A 16,967-nucleotide genomic window follows, 5' to 3' on the forward strand; every position below is an offset into this window, starting at 1 on the left:
GAAGAAACAGGCCCCTGGATGTGCATCCCACAAATCTCCATCAACTGCAAGATGCTATCCTATCAATATGGGCCAACATTTCTAAAGAATGCTTTCAGCACCTTGTTGAATCAATGCCACGTAGAATTAAGGCAGTTCTGAAGGCGAAAGGGTGTCAAACACAGTATTAGTATGGTGTTCCTAATAATCCATTAGGTGAGTGTGTGTACCGGTATATATATATATATATATATATATATATATATATATATATATATATATATATATATATATATATATATATATATATATTACACACATTACATACAGTAAGATAATTTGAATTGTAATTGTTAATTGCTCTTCCTGTCAAACTGATCAATAGGGCAATTCAGATCGAATTCTCAATTTTCTACATTTTGTAAACAAGATAATTGCAAAAAAAAAAAAAATTCTCTTCACACTTTAAATGCTTCATTCCAAACCCACTGCATCCATCCACATGAAGAGTATGAAAAGGTCAAAGTCAAGTATTCTAATACTTGCCAAGTCAAGTCTTAAGTACTCAAAATCGTGGCACGTTTGCATTTTAAAATGCATTTTGCTTTGGTTGAGCTTCGGCTCTGCGTGACTGTGTGGAAGAATATTACCCTTTACAATAGATAATGCTTTACAATGAACTCCGTTAGAGAGCTACACATGGCAATTTATCTGTTCAATAAAATACATTACTCACCTGTTAAGTAAAATAATGCCATCTCCGTCTCGCTTTTACAACTTTTTAATTATCTGTTCTCCAAAAAGCCAAGCCAGTGTTAATTTTAAAACGGGTGATTCCTCGAAGTTTAGAGGTTTATCGTGCTCCATCATGTCAACCTTTCTCGCTCGCACTCCCACACACGCATCAAAGAGGCCGGAGCAACTTTTCTCTAGATGACGAGATGCACGGACTACACTTATAATAGGCTTACCATAGTGAATCAGGGTAAGACAAAAACACGCTTTGGACAAAGGAATTATGATGCATTTACTATTTTAAATTTTGTTTCTTGTTAAGAAAAAAACAAAGTTACCTAGTGTACATTTAAAAAATAAGAGAAAACAAACTGCAGTTTCTAGTCAGACAATGTTTATTAAAGGGAAAAGGCATTTTCAAAATCAGACAATCTGTCCTATTAAAATAATTGATAAAGTTAGTGAAAACCCACAATAACCTAAAAACAGATGTATATAACCCAATGAAAATGTGGTCATATCGTAGAATAAGGTCTTGGTATCAAAATGCTGAATGTAATCAATGATATTTTTATGAGATCAATAAAGCAGACCATAACCACAAACTGTCAAGTAAAAATTTCAGAATTTGTACAATAGGGTCCCGTGAGAGTGTGTCATGATATGCTCCTTAAATTACCAGTTTAAAACCTGAAACACTTAATGCACACAATTAAGTTGTTAAATCTGTATGATTTTGAGGACAGACTTGAGGGACCAACTCCAAACCCAGCAGCTGAAAGCAGTCCAAGTGAAACACTCAAGAGTCCATCTTCAGCAAAAGAGCATGCAATGTCAAACAGTCCGCAAACGTAGAGATAAAGTGCTTTTGTATTCACTCAATGATTGTGCTCAGAAAAACCCAATGTCAGTTTTTTAGAGCAATGCCAACACATCAGAGGTTGTTGATGGTCTCAGAGCTTTTTCATCATGACCCTGTGAGTGAAAGATTACCATCCAAACATATAGTCCATTGCTTTCGATACAAAACTGTCATCCTTTTTTGGTGTCTGTTGATCTGACACAACCTATAAATCAGAACAAAACAAAAAGGAGGTACTTCACAAATTATGCTTTGAAAAATGTTGTTCCTTACAGCACATTTAAGTTTCATCCAGTAATTAGCCATTTAAATAACATTTGTAAATCTAGATTATAATAAGCCAAATATTATCATCATCTTACCCCACTCCTGTCATTCAAAATCATATGAAAAATATTTTTTTGCAAATTGCTATTGCTGAGATATCAAAACTGCATGAACAAAAGGCATAATGAAAAAACTAAAATCACAAATATATTAGCTCATGTTCACCCGGTTGTGTGAAAACTACAAAATAGAAAGAGTAGCACATTATTCCCAAATTACGTCAGGTTCTGCAGCCGACAGGATGTTACTTAGACTTTAATGTAATTTTTATTGGCTACACTTTACAATAAGGTTCAATTTGTTAGCATTAGTTAACTACATTAGTTCACAAGTGTTTGTCATTGTTGGTTCATGTTAAGCATTTACTAATCTTAGGCTGTTCACACTGTCAGTACAAATCCAATTATTTGTGTATCCGATAGGAATCTGATATAAAATATTGACTGTCCACACTAGGGCTTTTCACACTTGAAGTAGTTGATCCTGGGTCATTCTAAACCCCGGGTAAACGGAATCCTAAGTTATATTGCTTCACGTTTCACACTGCTAATAACTTACCCATGATTAACAATTAATCCCGGGTATTCATAAGTAGACGTTTCACATTGTACATTCCTAAACCCTGGGTTAATGTTCTTATTTGCATATTTGTGGAGTCAGTGTCATTGATTGTTTACTTAAAAGCTCTAGCATTGCGCATCCAACTGTACTATCGAGTTTATGGATATTTCGGATTATAAAAGGTAAGAATGAAACCGTCTCTTCTTCACTCAAGTTGTCACGTTTTCTGTCAGCATTTTGACATTTTCCTCTCAAACGCTGAATTTACAGTTTATATCATTTGCAGTGATTCCGTGACTATAGGCCTCCAAAGCATGATGATGCGTTGGTAAGGATATGCCCAAAACAACAGCAACATGTAGTACATAAAACAACATCTGTATTGCCAACATGACAATGTGTAGCCGCCGCATTGGACTACTACGTCTTCTGATGTAGCGGCAGAAATTCAACATCTCAATTATATTGTAATTTTCTGCTCGATCGGCACTTTGCAACATCACAGTCTTGTTTCTGTAGTGACTTTCAGCATGTTTCCTATAACAATGGCTGACATGTTTACGTTTTATATGGCGTGAGAAGTGACAAACCATGCGAAATCCGATCAGAGCAGTCAGACTGAATCATTTCCAGAAATACGATTTGAACAGGATTTCAAATCACATGAATGTAGCTCAAAACAGATTTAAAAAAAAATAATAATAATTGATTCGTTGCAATTACATCCTTGTTTCAATTTTATTTGTATGCATCAAGAGTAAATCAAATTGCACAGAAAACTTAAACCACAGCAGTAGATTGAACCAACTGCTGTTAATCATGGCTGCTGTGGAAGGACAACCTTCAGGCATCAATTCAATTGAGATATCAGCATTTAATTCTTCCTCTAATTTAAAAAAAAACATGTTACGGTAAATATAGGATTTCGGCTTACTAGATGATCTGTATATATATACAGGGCATAAAGTTTGGCACGAGGATGCAGGTGTTTACAATATTTATTGTACTACTATTTATTAACTCCTGCAAGTGGAATGTTCATAATGTGGGGAATTCCCACTCCCATTTATTTACTTGAACATATTAGAGACGCGCGATCTGCACTGCCACACCTCTCCCTCGCGCGTGTCCTGCAACAGTGGGCAGCTCATTATATCTTGAGTTTAGTATGTAAAAAAAAGTTTGTTGGGGACATTCTAAAATGCTTAATGTGGAAAAAAGTTTACCATGGATAAATGTACTGAAATTGGAGGATCAAATTCAGTATGCACCTATTGGATGAACCATGCACGTTATACTGCATCTGTCAGCGCGATGCAATAAAACTACAGCTCATTTATAAACAGTTTTTTTTTTAATCCATTTCATACAATCAGCAATTTTTTTTTTATTCTTTGTACTGTTCTGAACATTGATATTTTATGTGCAACAATACCTCACTCAGTGTTAAGGCCTTACTAATGATTTTAAATCCATTTTTTTATTCATTAAAATGGTGATGAGTATTGAAAGTTACTTTCATCTTTTAATTTGTAATAGCATTTTCCTGTTGTTTTGGAAGTACATTTGGGATATGTTTTATCAGTTATAAGTGATTTATTTTTAAAAGACAATATTAAAACTGTTGATGGGTCTAGATATTCTTCATTCTTTCTGAAAAACAGCAAAAGAGAAATGTCAATTACAGTATTATCTACATTTCAAAATAGCAGTGTAAAGCTTTTATTATAAGGGGGTAGAATCCACAGCTCAGTACTCACTACTCATGAGTACTTTTACTCAAATAGTTTTTTCTTTTACTCTACTCACACTACATTTTTTGGAAAGTACTTTTACAATACTCTTCCCACCGCTGCTGTTAATATTATTTAATGGACCTGAGCTAACAAACTAACAATGAACAGTTAACTAACATTAACAAGATGAATAAATACTGTTACAAATAGGGATGTGCCCAATGCCGAATACCGTATTTGGAACAGCACGGATAACGGCTTGAAAACGACTAATAAATTCTACTGAATAATTGAAAAAATATTCGTCAGACACAGTCACTCCTCATGTTTGCTGGATAACAGGTGAGCCAAGGCATAGCACAATATTATAGGCTACATAAACCTCTAAAATCACTACGCAATAATGAGGGTGTGAAGTGAATGTGTGTTAACTATGAATGAAACTAGAGCAAATTAAATAGCTGAGTTACCATCTCTACTATTTTACATGCCTATTTAAATTATTTAAACCTTGCACGATATGATACACGAATGAATGAAAGAAATGAGCAAGATAGCAAATCAAATAGCTGTGTTGCAGTCTCTGCGCATCTTTTAGAAACAAGCTCTCTTTCAAGAGTATCAACACTGAATTTGAGTTTATCTGAGTAGTTTAATAATATGCTCCTTTGCTCCCAAATGCGATAAACTGCTCCTCTTTCCACAAAACCCTTGCATCATTAAATGCATTTATTTTCTTAAAAGCTGCTTTTGATAGATTTATATGAATGAATTTGTTCAACTATACCTGGTAGTCACTGCTGGATGCTTTGTAAGCCGCACTGAGGGGTCTCATGACAGATCGGGGAGTTGATACAGGGTGACTGGGGGTCCCACGAGCCTTCACCGGGGGCGTGAACACAGAACTGGAAGTACTGCCCTTGTCTGAGGTTTCCATTACACTCTGCCAAAAAAATAAATACAACGTAACATTATTACTGTTACATTATTACATGCAGGAACACTTCCATCCACTGCTAATTTTCACAAGGAAATTATTTATTGTGTGCTTCTACCTTATCAATACATGGTTTGACACCAATCATAATGGCTTCTCCAAATATCTTTCCATCTTTACTGAGAGCTTTCCGTGCTTGCAGTTTAGACTGATACTGAACATGCATCCAGTTTCCAGTATTAGACATCTGTAAATAAAAAAAGAAACATACATTTTTACAGATTACAATCATATATAACCCAAACTGCAATGATGAAACCTGGCCTGTACTTACTACATGTTTTAATATGTTTCCATACTGTGCAAACTGTAAAAGGATGTATGAAGCAGATGCTGGAGGGAACCTGTGTACAAACAAACAAACAAACAAACAAGAATTGTATGCCATATGTATACAACAACGATGGCATAAGCTCTGACATCATACTTGTGCTAGGATGAATTACTTAATAGTACTATGGAGGGGAAAAAAGTACAATGAAAAATAATATTTTTAAACCCACACACCCAAACACTGTGACCCAGGTGTCATCTAGCTGGTCGTCAGAGGACAGAGCATCTCCTTGTGTGAAGAACGGATCTACTTGAGCTGGGGAAAGTGTTGTTTTCATCTGCAGCCCCGCTGGGCTAAACAAACTAGAGACTATAGAACAAGAAAGACACTAAGAATCTATTTTTTTGCAGGAACTTCATTTAGTAAGAAATCAAATTACATGATATTTACCTGTTCCTGGTGTCCCTGGTAGACCAGACAATGGTGTGTGCACTCCAGCAAATGGCTGTGAAAAGCAAAATAAGCGAAGGTAAAACTCTGCTTAACAAAATGCTTTCAATCCCTTCTCAGTGCTAAATCTGTGCAATAATATTAAAAACATTAGGTCTTATATTAGGAAACCAGTGTACAAACGTTTTTACGGAAAAAAAATATTATATTCACTAATAACTTTCGTACTACAGTAAAGTTGACCGAGTGGATCAGGTATTCTGAGCTCCTGTGAATGGGTGAAAGTGGGGCTAATTTGCTAATTAATTAACATTAGAACAATGTTAAGAACAAGTTCATGTGAAATGCATTTGCAGATTATGCACGTGTTGTGAATTAGGAGTGAACTTATCATGAGAAGTTCTCCTGTACGTATAAATATGAAAAATCCAGGCAATTATTAGTGAATCCAACCCAGTATCTTTTAACTACCAAATTTCTTAAATAACATTCTCAAATTGTCATGATATATCTGATTAGGGCTGATCATTTATTTTCAATATTGCTCATTCAATAATTAAATTCCAATAGCTAATACAAAGGGGTGGTATAATGCCCTTTACACAAGATGTAAAATAAATCTCTGATGTCCCCAGAGTGTGTGTGGGAGTTTTAGCTCAAAATACCACACAGATATTTTTATATAGCATGTTAAAGTTGTTGAGGGTGAGCAAAAACGCACTGTTTTTGTGTCTGTCCCTTTTAAAGGGGTCATATAATGGTACATGCACTTTTACAAGTTGATTGTACTGAAATGTGTGTTGGCAGTGTCTGTACACAGCCATCATATAATGATAAAAATCCATCCAGTGGTTTTGTTTTAATCTCCTTATATGTTTTCCCCTGCCTCAAATCAAGCCGTTCGAGCCTGTGACGTCACAAGCTCGCACGCCCCTCCCACGATTGTTGATTGACAGAAGGGTTTCAACACAGACCCGCCCTCGCTCATGAGGGAGCTGTCAATCATAGTCCGCGCGGACCGGCGCAGTCATTGTTGATATGCTGGAGCACTGTCTATGAGCAGAATGGCGTCTAAGCGATTGTGGTGTTCTGTTCTTGGGTGCAATAACGAACACAGCAGTCATTTTAATGTTCCTAAATCTGAACCGCCGAAGACGCAGTGGCTGAGTTTGTTTTCGAAGGGAATAATCCCCACGAGCAACGTCAATGCTCTCATGTTTGCGCGAATCATTTCACACACCAGACTGCTTTATAAACGAGGAGGTATAAAGCTGGTTTTGCTAAGAAGCTGCTCCTGAAAGGATCGGTACCATCTATTCGTGTTCCTGCAGCTGCTCCAGAAAAACTGAAGTGAGTGTAACGTTTTATTAAACTTTATATTAATATTTATATTAATCCTTGTAAATCGCTAGCTGCACGCTTCACAATGAATGCGTCTAAGGTTTACACTCAGGGTACATTACGGCATGTTTTCTCGTTCTCAATATAACGTTCTCAATATAATGCATAATCCCACGTTTATAATGAACAACGCGTTATGGTTATTGTGCTATTGTGTTACAAACAGTGTACGCCAGAGCCGGCTCTGGTGTACGCATAGAACAGAGAGGCGGAGTCAGCAAAGCTCATGATCATTTAAAGTCATATACACTGAAACGGCGTGCTGAAAACAGAGCTGTTTTTGACCAGGTAAAATAAGTGTTTTCTTACAATACTAATGAGAATTTTTAATTAAAGTATATTACAAACTTTTAATTTAGACCCTAAAGCAGTGGTTTTCAAACCCTGGGTCGCGACCCTCGGGCGGGTCGCGAGAATTAAAAAATGGGTCGCCAGTGATTTAAAAAAAAAATTCCGTTTTCTAATTAAATTAATATTAATAATAATAGCTTTGAAACAACGAAACAAACTGAATGCTTCTCCTGACATGCGTGTTGCCCTCTCGTCCTGCGAACCGGCTTGGGACCAGATTATGCAGAATAAGCAGGCCCTTCTCATTAATATACACAAAACACGCACTCGTTCGCTCCACCCGCAACACACACACGTTCGCTCCATCGGCAACAACACACTAACACTCGTCGTTCCTTCCTAGGGCTGTCAAAATTAGGCTACTCAAAAATTACGTTCTAAAAAATCCCTCTAATAAAACACATAGGCTATATTCGAACTATTCGAACATCTGGTTGTGCATTTTGTCAATGACGCGCATTACGTCAATAACAGGTCAAATTAATACAAAGAGACATAACTACTTGTTTAGGTAGTTTATTTAAGTTTAAACATATTTGACAACGTATTACCTACACAAAAACAAGTAGCCTAAATCAACTAATGGCCAAGACCGCAGACCTCACTCTCGCTAGGCACTCTTGCTCTCTCTCTCTCCCTCACCTCACGCTCTCTGCCCATAACGGTTTAAATGAACAACAACAACGATAAACAAATGTTGAGTGCTGATCAAGAGTTTTGTGCAAGCAATTTAAGGTCGCGACTCTTGTCCCAAATATAGCAGGCTTCATTCAGTGATTGAAACAAATATTATTAACATTAATTGAAGTTTTAAAGAACCGACATTGAACGCCCCGAGCGAGCTGTGCTGTGGTAAACATGGAACTTTTCCTTGACATGAAACGGTAAATAATCAAACCAGTGAAGCCTGCGATGCATGGAACTGCTGTATCTAACCTACCTTATTCATGCAATAAATAAGAATAAGAAATAAAAAACTTTCAGCTGTGCCAGTGCGACTCTTGTGACCTGTCCCTGATCCCTCAGCGCCCACTCGCAAAGCAGACAGCCGCGCCTCTGATACCGCGGGCGTGTTTTTCCACATTCAAACAGGGCTCTAGAGTGCGACCAATTTGGTCGCACATGCGACCAAAATTTGTAAGGGTGCGACAAGAATTTTTCCTAGGTCGCACCAGTGCACCTAACGTTCTCGCATGATCGCATCCGCTGCCTCTCCACAAAACGAGTCTTTTGTTCTCCTTGCACGCATGGTTGGATCATATCGTGGTCTAAACCAATCAGAGATAGAGATTGGGCGGGTCTTTGCCTCTGATTGGCTGTGGTTCAGATATTCCTGTAGGACTAAAATGCTCCGTTCTGTGTGATTGAAATAAATTGCGACCTGTCACCTGAGCACCAGAGAATCTGTTACGGCAATCAGCAGCATCAGCTAAATAAACGCAGGAAAACAGACGACGAAGAAGCTTTTAAAAATGTAGGCTACTTGAACTAGGTAAAAAATATTGATTTCTCGATTTTAATCGATTCTCATTGATTTTTACGAACCGTTGGGCTATGCTATTTTCAGTTGATGAATGAATGGAACATTGTAGCGAGCATCCCATCCAATAAATCGCAATAATCTTTGTGCTTTGTTACTATTGATATGTAACAAAGTCTCAGATTTCAAATTAGGTCCATTTTCTTACGAAATTCAAAAACATAAATAGTGTTTTGACGCTGTGGCGTGAGATCGCTCTGGCTCAGCTCAGCCCCAGAGAAGCAGCAGCGCGGAGCGCACATGATCTCCTCTTCTGCCTTTATAATACCAGTTACAGCGCGAAATAAACATGAACGAGCATCTGAAAGTGTGTTAAAAGATAGAGTACAACTTATCGAAATCCGTATCTTTCGCATGGAATCGCTCAATCAGTGTTTCAACCGTGGAAAGACGTCAGTAAAACAATTGTAAACAATGTAATGTAACGTCACATTTACCTCAGAAAAAACATATCCAGTGCCCATAAACTCGTTAGCTAGCTAGAAAAATTAACTCTAGAGGAGCATTGTGCCTAATATATGCACCATATTACATATTCATTATAATTTTTTATGTTTTTCAATATTTAATGCATGTTTAAAAAAAATCTGGCAAGTTTTTATGCAGCCACCATTTAAATGTTTATATTTCATATAACTTTATTATTCTAAAAAAAATAAGTGTAATTTAAGTGTTTGTGTACAAATCAGGTAATTTTTACCTTCAATATTATAGTAGGCTAATGAAGCATAGTGGGCTACAACTGACTCCCAGTTTACAGCAGTTGAGATTTGTTTTTCTTGAGAAAATTTGCCATGTATTGTACCTGATATCCAAAATAATCAATATTGAATCGAATTGTGAAATTAGTGTCAATACCCTGCCCTAACTTGAACAATGTAAAAACAGCACTTTAATTTTTTTTTTAAAAGATTTATATTTTTATATACAGTATAATTGTGCTTCCAAAAAAAAAAAAAAAACTACACCTTATTCTTGTTTAAAAGCATTTACATAATATATATGAATATATGGAGCGTGATAAAAAGGTGACCTTGAAATTGTGGCGTTAAAGGCGACGCGAGACGAGGAAAAATTTGAGTGCACCTAAGTTTTGTGCTGGTGCACCTAAATAAAAAAGTTAGGCGCACCAGTGCAACCAAGGCAAAAAGTTAGTCTGGAGCCCTGTTCAAATATTAATTTTCACATTCGAAATTCTGTTTTTTAAAACTATTCGATATAGGCCTATTCGAATTTAGAATATTCGTTGACAGCCCTATTCTCATTTGAATTATAAATAAGTTTGCTTTTAAATTGTGTGTGATTTTGGTTGGGTGACAGTTAAGTTTGACAAGAGTTTACAGTGACAAAACCACAATGTTGTGTTTTAACAATGTTGTGTCGAGTGTACACAAGTATAAATAAACACTTTGCAGTTTGAATGATGTCCTGTATGAACGACGGAGTATATTTTTTGTTCCCAGTGCCGCGCCTCACACACGCACACACACACACACCATTCCAGGCTTGACATCGCAGCCTGTTCATTATAGCCGAAATAAAAATATGACAATAAAATAGTCAACCTAATATAAAAATCACACTGCTCTGTTTAAATAGTCAATTCGTACCATTCAGCGTAAGCACCGCTCAACCGTGATGTTTCCAAGCACATTTTTGCGCATGTGAAAAGGATGATTTTTTTTCCTGTCGATATTGCAACGTGAGTGAAGTTGCTACAACGCCTATAATAAAGAATAGTTTACCATCAAATACATTGCGAATGTTAAAATATTTTGATTCTAATGAGAGAGTTAGGCTACGTGAGCATAATGCCCCTTTTACTTTCCCTTTAAATTATTTCGTTTTGGCTTGTTTAGTTGTTATTTTTTTATTCTTGTTCTGTTCTGTATATAATTAATATTACATTTAAAGAGTTTGTTGTGGAATATGTTTTGTGTATTTGTACTTTTTAAGCATTCAGCAAATGATAAGCTATTTATTGGTTAAAAGTCCTGTATGTAGGCCTATAGCTTGATCAAATTATTTCAGAATCGACTTTGCGTTGCAATCGCGTCAAGGATCAGCAAGTGCACGTGCATCATCAAAAGTAAAGTGGTTAAAAAAAGTGCTTAAAGAAAGGTTAAAGAAAAAAATTCTGCGCACAAGCCTATGGGTCGCCTAAAAAAAAAAAAAAAAAAAAAAAAAAGGGTCCCTCTTGAAAAAGTTTGAAAACCACTGCCCTAAAGAATCATATTAGCTTGTACAAAAATGGCATTATATGACCCCTTTAAATGCAAATGAGCTGCTGCTTCTGGCACAGAGGGCAGAGCCACAACAACTTGTGTCCCTAGCAGCTTTTATTACCTCACACAGACATTAGGGGTGTAAGAAAAAATCGATACACTTGAGTATCGCGATATTTTATTTTGCAATACTGTATCGATTTTCAAAAACGCAATATCGATTTTTTTTTTAGTTTACGTGCAAAAATATTCATACTATTGCCGTGGTTCGCGTTTATGTTGTGTTTAAATCCCTACCACTAGATGGCTAGAATGAGACCCACCACTAGTGTCCTCGCCTACAGTGTCTATGATTTTGATTAATATGCGCGAGGGAGAGAGAGCAAGACAGCGCGCGTGTTGTTTGAAGACGTGAGAGTGCGCGCGCGCGGCCGGGGCGCTCTCTCTCTGTCTCTCTCTCTCTCTCTCTCTGCTCGTTTGCGTCCTGTCAAGCGCAGCAGTCTTTCTATTCTACATCACTCACCGATAAAAAAAGGCTTTGGCGGGACACAAATTTGTTTTGGCAGCCGCTAAAAAGCGGACGATTTGACGGGTTTTAAAAGATTAAATACAACCCGAAACTAAAAAACAGACCCCGCCTCTATTTGAGACTGGCCTTTATTTACCCAAACCTGTCGCCACTCGCCACATCAGGCGTGTAAAAGAGACCGGCGTCTATGTGGGACTCGCTATTATTTGAAGTTTTACGGTATGTGTTGGATGTACCCTGTATGAATAATAGTGCAAGCATTTTTTTAATGACAGATTGCCCCTCAGATTGCACCTTATGTGTTATGCATTATCCTAGATGTCACAGTAAGGGGCTATGTATTTTCTTTAACTGACTATTTATATATTTGTTCCTCAATGTTTCCTTTAGGAATTGGGGATATTCAAATTAATTAACCAATCATTAATACCATTGATCAGCCCTACCTAACGTGGATGTTTTTTCCACTAAGAAACAAACATTGTTATGTTATTTTGATTTATACTGTGAAGCTTTGATACAATTGTGAAAAGCGCTATATAAATATACTTGACTTGACTTGAATTGTGTTCGTGTTTTTGCAACACAAAACGTGTTGGATGTACCCTGTGTACTAGGAATAGTGCAAGCATTTATTTATTTTTATTGACATAGACAGATGTCTTTTCTTTTTTCAGATTGCACACATGTGTGTATGTTATGTATTGTGACAGGGGCTATGTATTTTCTTTTATTAAGGCCTACTTGAGCATATACAAATTTGCTCACTAAGAACCTGTGAACCACAATCCCAAACTGGCAGTTTGATTTTCTGTGTACTGAATTGTTTATCTAAAGTAAACTTGTTTGAATTTTATGCACATGTCTTTTTTTTAAATAATACTTTCTAAAATTGTAGTCCTACTTTAAAAAAATCGCAATATATCGCCTTATGCACAGTATCGAAATATATCGCAATATATTGAATCGTGACCCATGTATCGCGATACGTATCGTATCGCCAGATTCTTGCCAATACACAGCCCTAACAGACATGCAATGAAAATTTCAAAAACCTGTAGCCTTTTATGTTCAAACCGGAGTCAGAAAGATGGAGAGACTCAAGAAGAAGTGACAACATGTAGACAACATTTCTGAATGGTTAGTTTGATAGTTAGGTGAATTTATGTAGCGTATGTGTAGTTATCTTCTAGTCATTGATTAGCATGTTCTGTCATGAATATCTATAAATCGCGTTCCCGGAGGCGGGGTTTATGTCAATTTTAGAGTTAGTGATGTCACTAAACCAGGAGAAAATGTTGTGTAGTCCCTACCAGCCGTTTGTGGTAGTACTTAAAAAGCATTTTCTTTAAAGGAAAATATCTCCCTTTGCTTTGAACGTCGTAACTTTGCAGATGTTGTTTATGCTCAAACAGCAACATTACACACTAACTAAAGTTAGAAAAGTGAAATCATAATCAACCACCCCTTTAAAAATATTAGGGGTGTAACGATACACACACCTGACGGTTCGGTTCGTCCCACGGTTTTGAGGTCTCGGTTCGGTTCGGTTCATTTCGGTGGGGTGGGGGGGTTTAGAAAGCTAAAATTGCTTTTATTTTTTATTAAACAGTGCTTTAATGAACAAATTGTGTCCTTGTCTTTAAATTAATTCAATTACAAGAAAACGTTTCTCAAGGATAACAAAATTATCTGCTAATGCTGTAAACTACAGCCCTTACTTGAACATTACTATAACATTAAAGCTTAACAATAGAACCTAGACTTTTAGCCTAAATGATATAATAATAATCAACACTCACATAACAAATTGTATGAAAACATGTAAACTGCACATAAGGCAATTTTTGCATTAACATGTTTTTACTTTAATTTGTTATTTTTATATAGTAATTTACACAGTTGCTGTTATTTTCATGACAACTATTTTAAACATACATTAAATAATCAAGATATCATAAACAGGTTAAGTAAAATATAATATATAGGCTAATATATAGCATTTATTTAGTGAAAGAGTTAGCAAACCAGCAAGCTGTGGACACTGAATGACTTGCCTGAGGTAAATATAAAGCTATGTGAAAAACTAAGCGTTTTATTGACGTATTTCCGCTGTTGAAACACTGATTGAGTGTTTACACGAGTTATGATGCCTTTCAGTAAGTATACTGTATCTTTCAACATACCTTCGGGTGTCCATTCATGTTTATTCTGTAACTGAGGAAGAGATGATCGCGCTCCGCGCTGCCGCATGCATACAGTGATATCTGTCACGCCACATCTAAGAGCGCCTAAACGGCATTTATTGTTTGCATTTCGTGATCAAATAGACATAATTTGAAAGATTACACCTTGCTTATTATCAAAAGTAACAAAACACTGAGCTTATTGCGATTATATGTGGTTAATGGTGGTTAGGCAACAGCCCTGTATTCGTTGTGTACACATAACACATGAGGTGCAATGAGCCGGGGCTGGGCGGGGCCGCAGGGGGCGGGGCGTGTTCGGTTCGCCATGAGAGTATCGCGATACGTATCGTGGGTGGTGTATCGCGGTTTTTCGGTTCGGTTCAAATATCGTCACACCCCTAAAAAATATATAGGATAAATACATTTGAATGTCTCTCCATGTTCTTCTGTAAGGACATGTGCTGCAGACTTAAATTAAAATCTATAAGTTTGTATGCACTTCTCACTTGTTTGCGAGCTGCAAGAGGTGACATTCCCACACCGGAGCCGTTGAGGTCATCGTAGATGCTTCTGACTGGAGGGGCTCCACTCTTGTCTTTAGGTGTTGGGACCACTGGCTGTGGAGGAGAACCACCTGATGGAAGAGAGGATCAAATCTCTTACCAAGTAACTTCTATGCCATGTTTAAAAGGGGAGTAGGAATTCTTTATGGTATAAGCAAAACACAACGAAGAATAATAGGTGTTTACCAGCCAGAAGAGGAGACCTTGTTTCTGCCCCACCTCCTGTCAACCCAAAAGACCTGGGTTGAGGTGTGACAGGAGCAGGCAGGTCTCCCATCAGAAACCCGGGTAAAAACTGAGCACCAGGCTTGGGGGAGGTTGGGGAGCCAAGTGTCATTGGCTCAATACCTGTTATGAGACATCATAAAGTGTGTTTAAAAAACTTCCTGCAAACTATTATCTAGAATCCATTTTTGCAAGTAACTGCAAAATGCGGCAAATCGGGCACATAAACAAATAAACGCAAATCATTCAAGAGGCACTTTCAAAGGTTTGCAACTTTACAATAAATATGAAATACCCGCATACAGATATTCCATTAGTTGTTATAATGCTGATAAAACACATGCCTTTAGCTAACGTTACTGGTCATATTAGCACAGCCACAATTACGCACGTTTCTACAAACGTATCAAAGACATCCACATACAAACACAGGACTTAAGTAAAGCACGAAAACTTACTCTGGATGTCCATACCGGATCACTAACACGGCCGCCTCGGACAAAAGATTAGCCCTGCTTTACCAGATAAAAAAAAGAGTGCAAATATTTTTTGAACCACACTGAACGGAAGTTACGCGTGTTCAAATCAGCCTAAACCAACTTCCGCTTTCACGAGACCAGCGCGCGCCCCTGCAGGCAAAGACGTGAAACTGTTTTTTTGTTTCGCAATTTTTAAAATAAAATGAAGACTTGTTTTAAATGGAACTCTCTTTAGTTACTGTGTTCATTTTTATCTCATTTTCTCTTAATTTTATACGTGCACATGTTATGTTGTAAACACAGATGAAAAGATGAACCTGTGAAATATTGTATTACTGAATTTAAAATTTCCAGGTAAAATGTTCTTACACTAACTCATCTGTAGATGACACTGTTGTTCCACAGAGGCTAGTTATGCATACATTTCATTGAATACAATATAGTTGATTTTTATATAGTTATTGGGCGAGGGGTAATAAACTGAATAAATGGTAGCCTAATGAATTAATGGTATGCTAATTTTGTTGACGTTTCTGACATAGGCTAAGGATGATACAGAGTTGCTTTGTATGATGGTTTGTTTGGTAAAAAAAAAAAAGTATAACCTCATAAAGATAAAAAAAAATCTAATAAAGATCCATTAAAATATTCAGTTACTAGTTGTATTACAAAATCAATGATTAATATGGTTTATATGAATTAAAAAAAATGTACTCAAGCTTCAATGATCTGGAGAACTGCTACAGTGTATTCCAATCAGTTCACATCATGACTGGACTATATCCTTTCCAAAGAAGTGTGTGCAGTAAACAATAAAATGGATTTGAAAGCAGTGCTAAGTATTCATTGGTGCTCAGTGATTTATATCAACAGTAATCATGTCTCTCCAGAACAAAGAGACAGAGAGTGTAGGAGTTTCCTGTAAAATGACTGAGCTCATATCCTGGAGCAACACTGAATATATGATGCTGCCAGTCATTTGCATCCAAAAAAAAGAGAAACGCCAGCTCTGTCTAAACCCATTAAGCAAATTGCCATATTTGATAAATGCATTTGTCTGTTTATTTTGATTTATTTAAACAAATCGACACCCAGAGGGCTCCTTTCCTTTATAAATCCCAAGATGTTGAGTGATGTTTCAGAACAACATTATATTTGTAGAGTTAAACACATGCATATTCTAAAACTCAACTCATGTAATAAAGCATGTGTTGCTCACAGTGCTGTAGAACTTCATTTTGCTCAAATCAGTTATTTCACATCTGTTCAGGGTACATTATGACTTTCATTCATTTTGACAAGGTAATCATCTTCAATAGTTTTGAACTACGTGCCACACTGAATTCTTCCCCGGGAAAGAATCTATTATCAAGGTGTGAGATAGAGTTGAGGTGTTGATGAAACTGTCTGATAATAAGAATGCAAACAGCTTGCTCTCTGTGACTTGTACCAGTCAGTGGCAGCCTCGCCTTTATTACTCTGCTGTATTTCATGGACTGTCACACCATAATAAGCACTTTTTGACCTCAGTAAACTGTGAAACT

General features: G+C 36.8%; 1 protein-coding gene across 1 annotated transcript; it reads right to left on the reverse strand.

The window, feature by feature from the left end:
* Positions 1-1,435: 1,435 nt before the first annotated feature.
* nup35 (nucleoporin 35) lies at positions 1,436-15,514 on the reverse strand. The gene is made up of 9 exons (XM_056241967.1): positions 15,403-15,514; positions 14,906-15,067; positions 14,663-14,790; positions 5,922-5,976; positions 5,705-5,840; positions 5,472-5,541; positions 5,256-5,384; positions 4,988-5,143; positions 1,436-1,781 (listed from the first exon to the last, which is right to left on the reverse strand). Exons 1-9 carry the CDS (start codon positions 15,413-15,415, stop codon positions 1,704-1,706), a joined length of 927 nt encoding a protein of 308 aa, XP_056097942.1. The 5' UTR covers positions 15,416-15,514; the 3' UTR covers positions 1,436-1,703.
* Between the last annotated feature and the right edge of the window lie 1,453 nt (positions 15,515-16,967).

This window comes from Rhinichthys klamathensis, unplaced genomic scaffold, assembly GCF_029890125.1.
Source record: "Rhinichthys klamathensis goyatoka isolate OS25496 unplaced genomic scaffold, OSU_Roscu_1.1 h1tg000021l_1, whole genome shotgun sequence".
Lineage (NCBI taxonomy): Eukaryota > Metazoa > Chordata > Actinopteri > Cypriniformes > Leuciscidae > Rhinichthys > Rhinichthys klamathensis.

What these genes read in the sequence shown, in the direction of transcription:
- nup35 (XM_056241967.1), bottom strand. An exon ending in GAAACATATTAAAACATGTA is followed by an intron (nt 5,385 to 5,471) that starts GTAAGTACAGGC and finishes TTTTATTTACAG; the next exon opens with ATGTCTAATACTGGAAACTG. An exon ending in CATCCAGCAGTGACTACCAG is followed by an intron (nt 1,782 to 4,987) that starts GTATAGTTGAAC and finishes TCTGATTTATAG; the next exon opens with GTTGTGTCAGATCAACAGAC.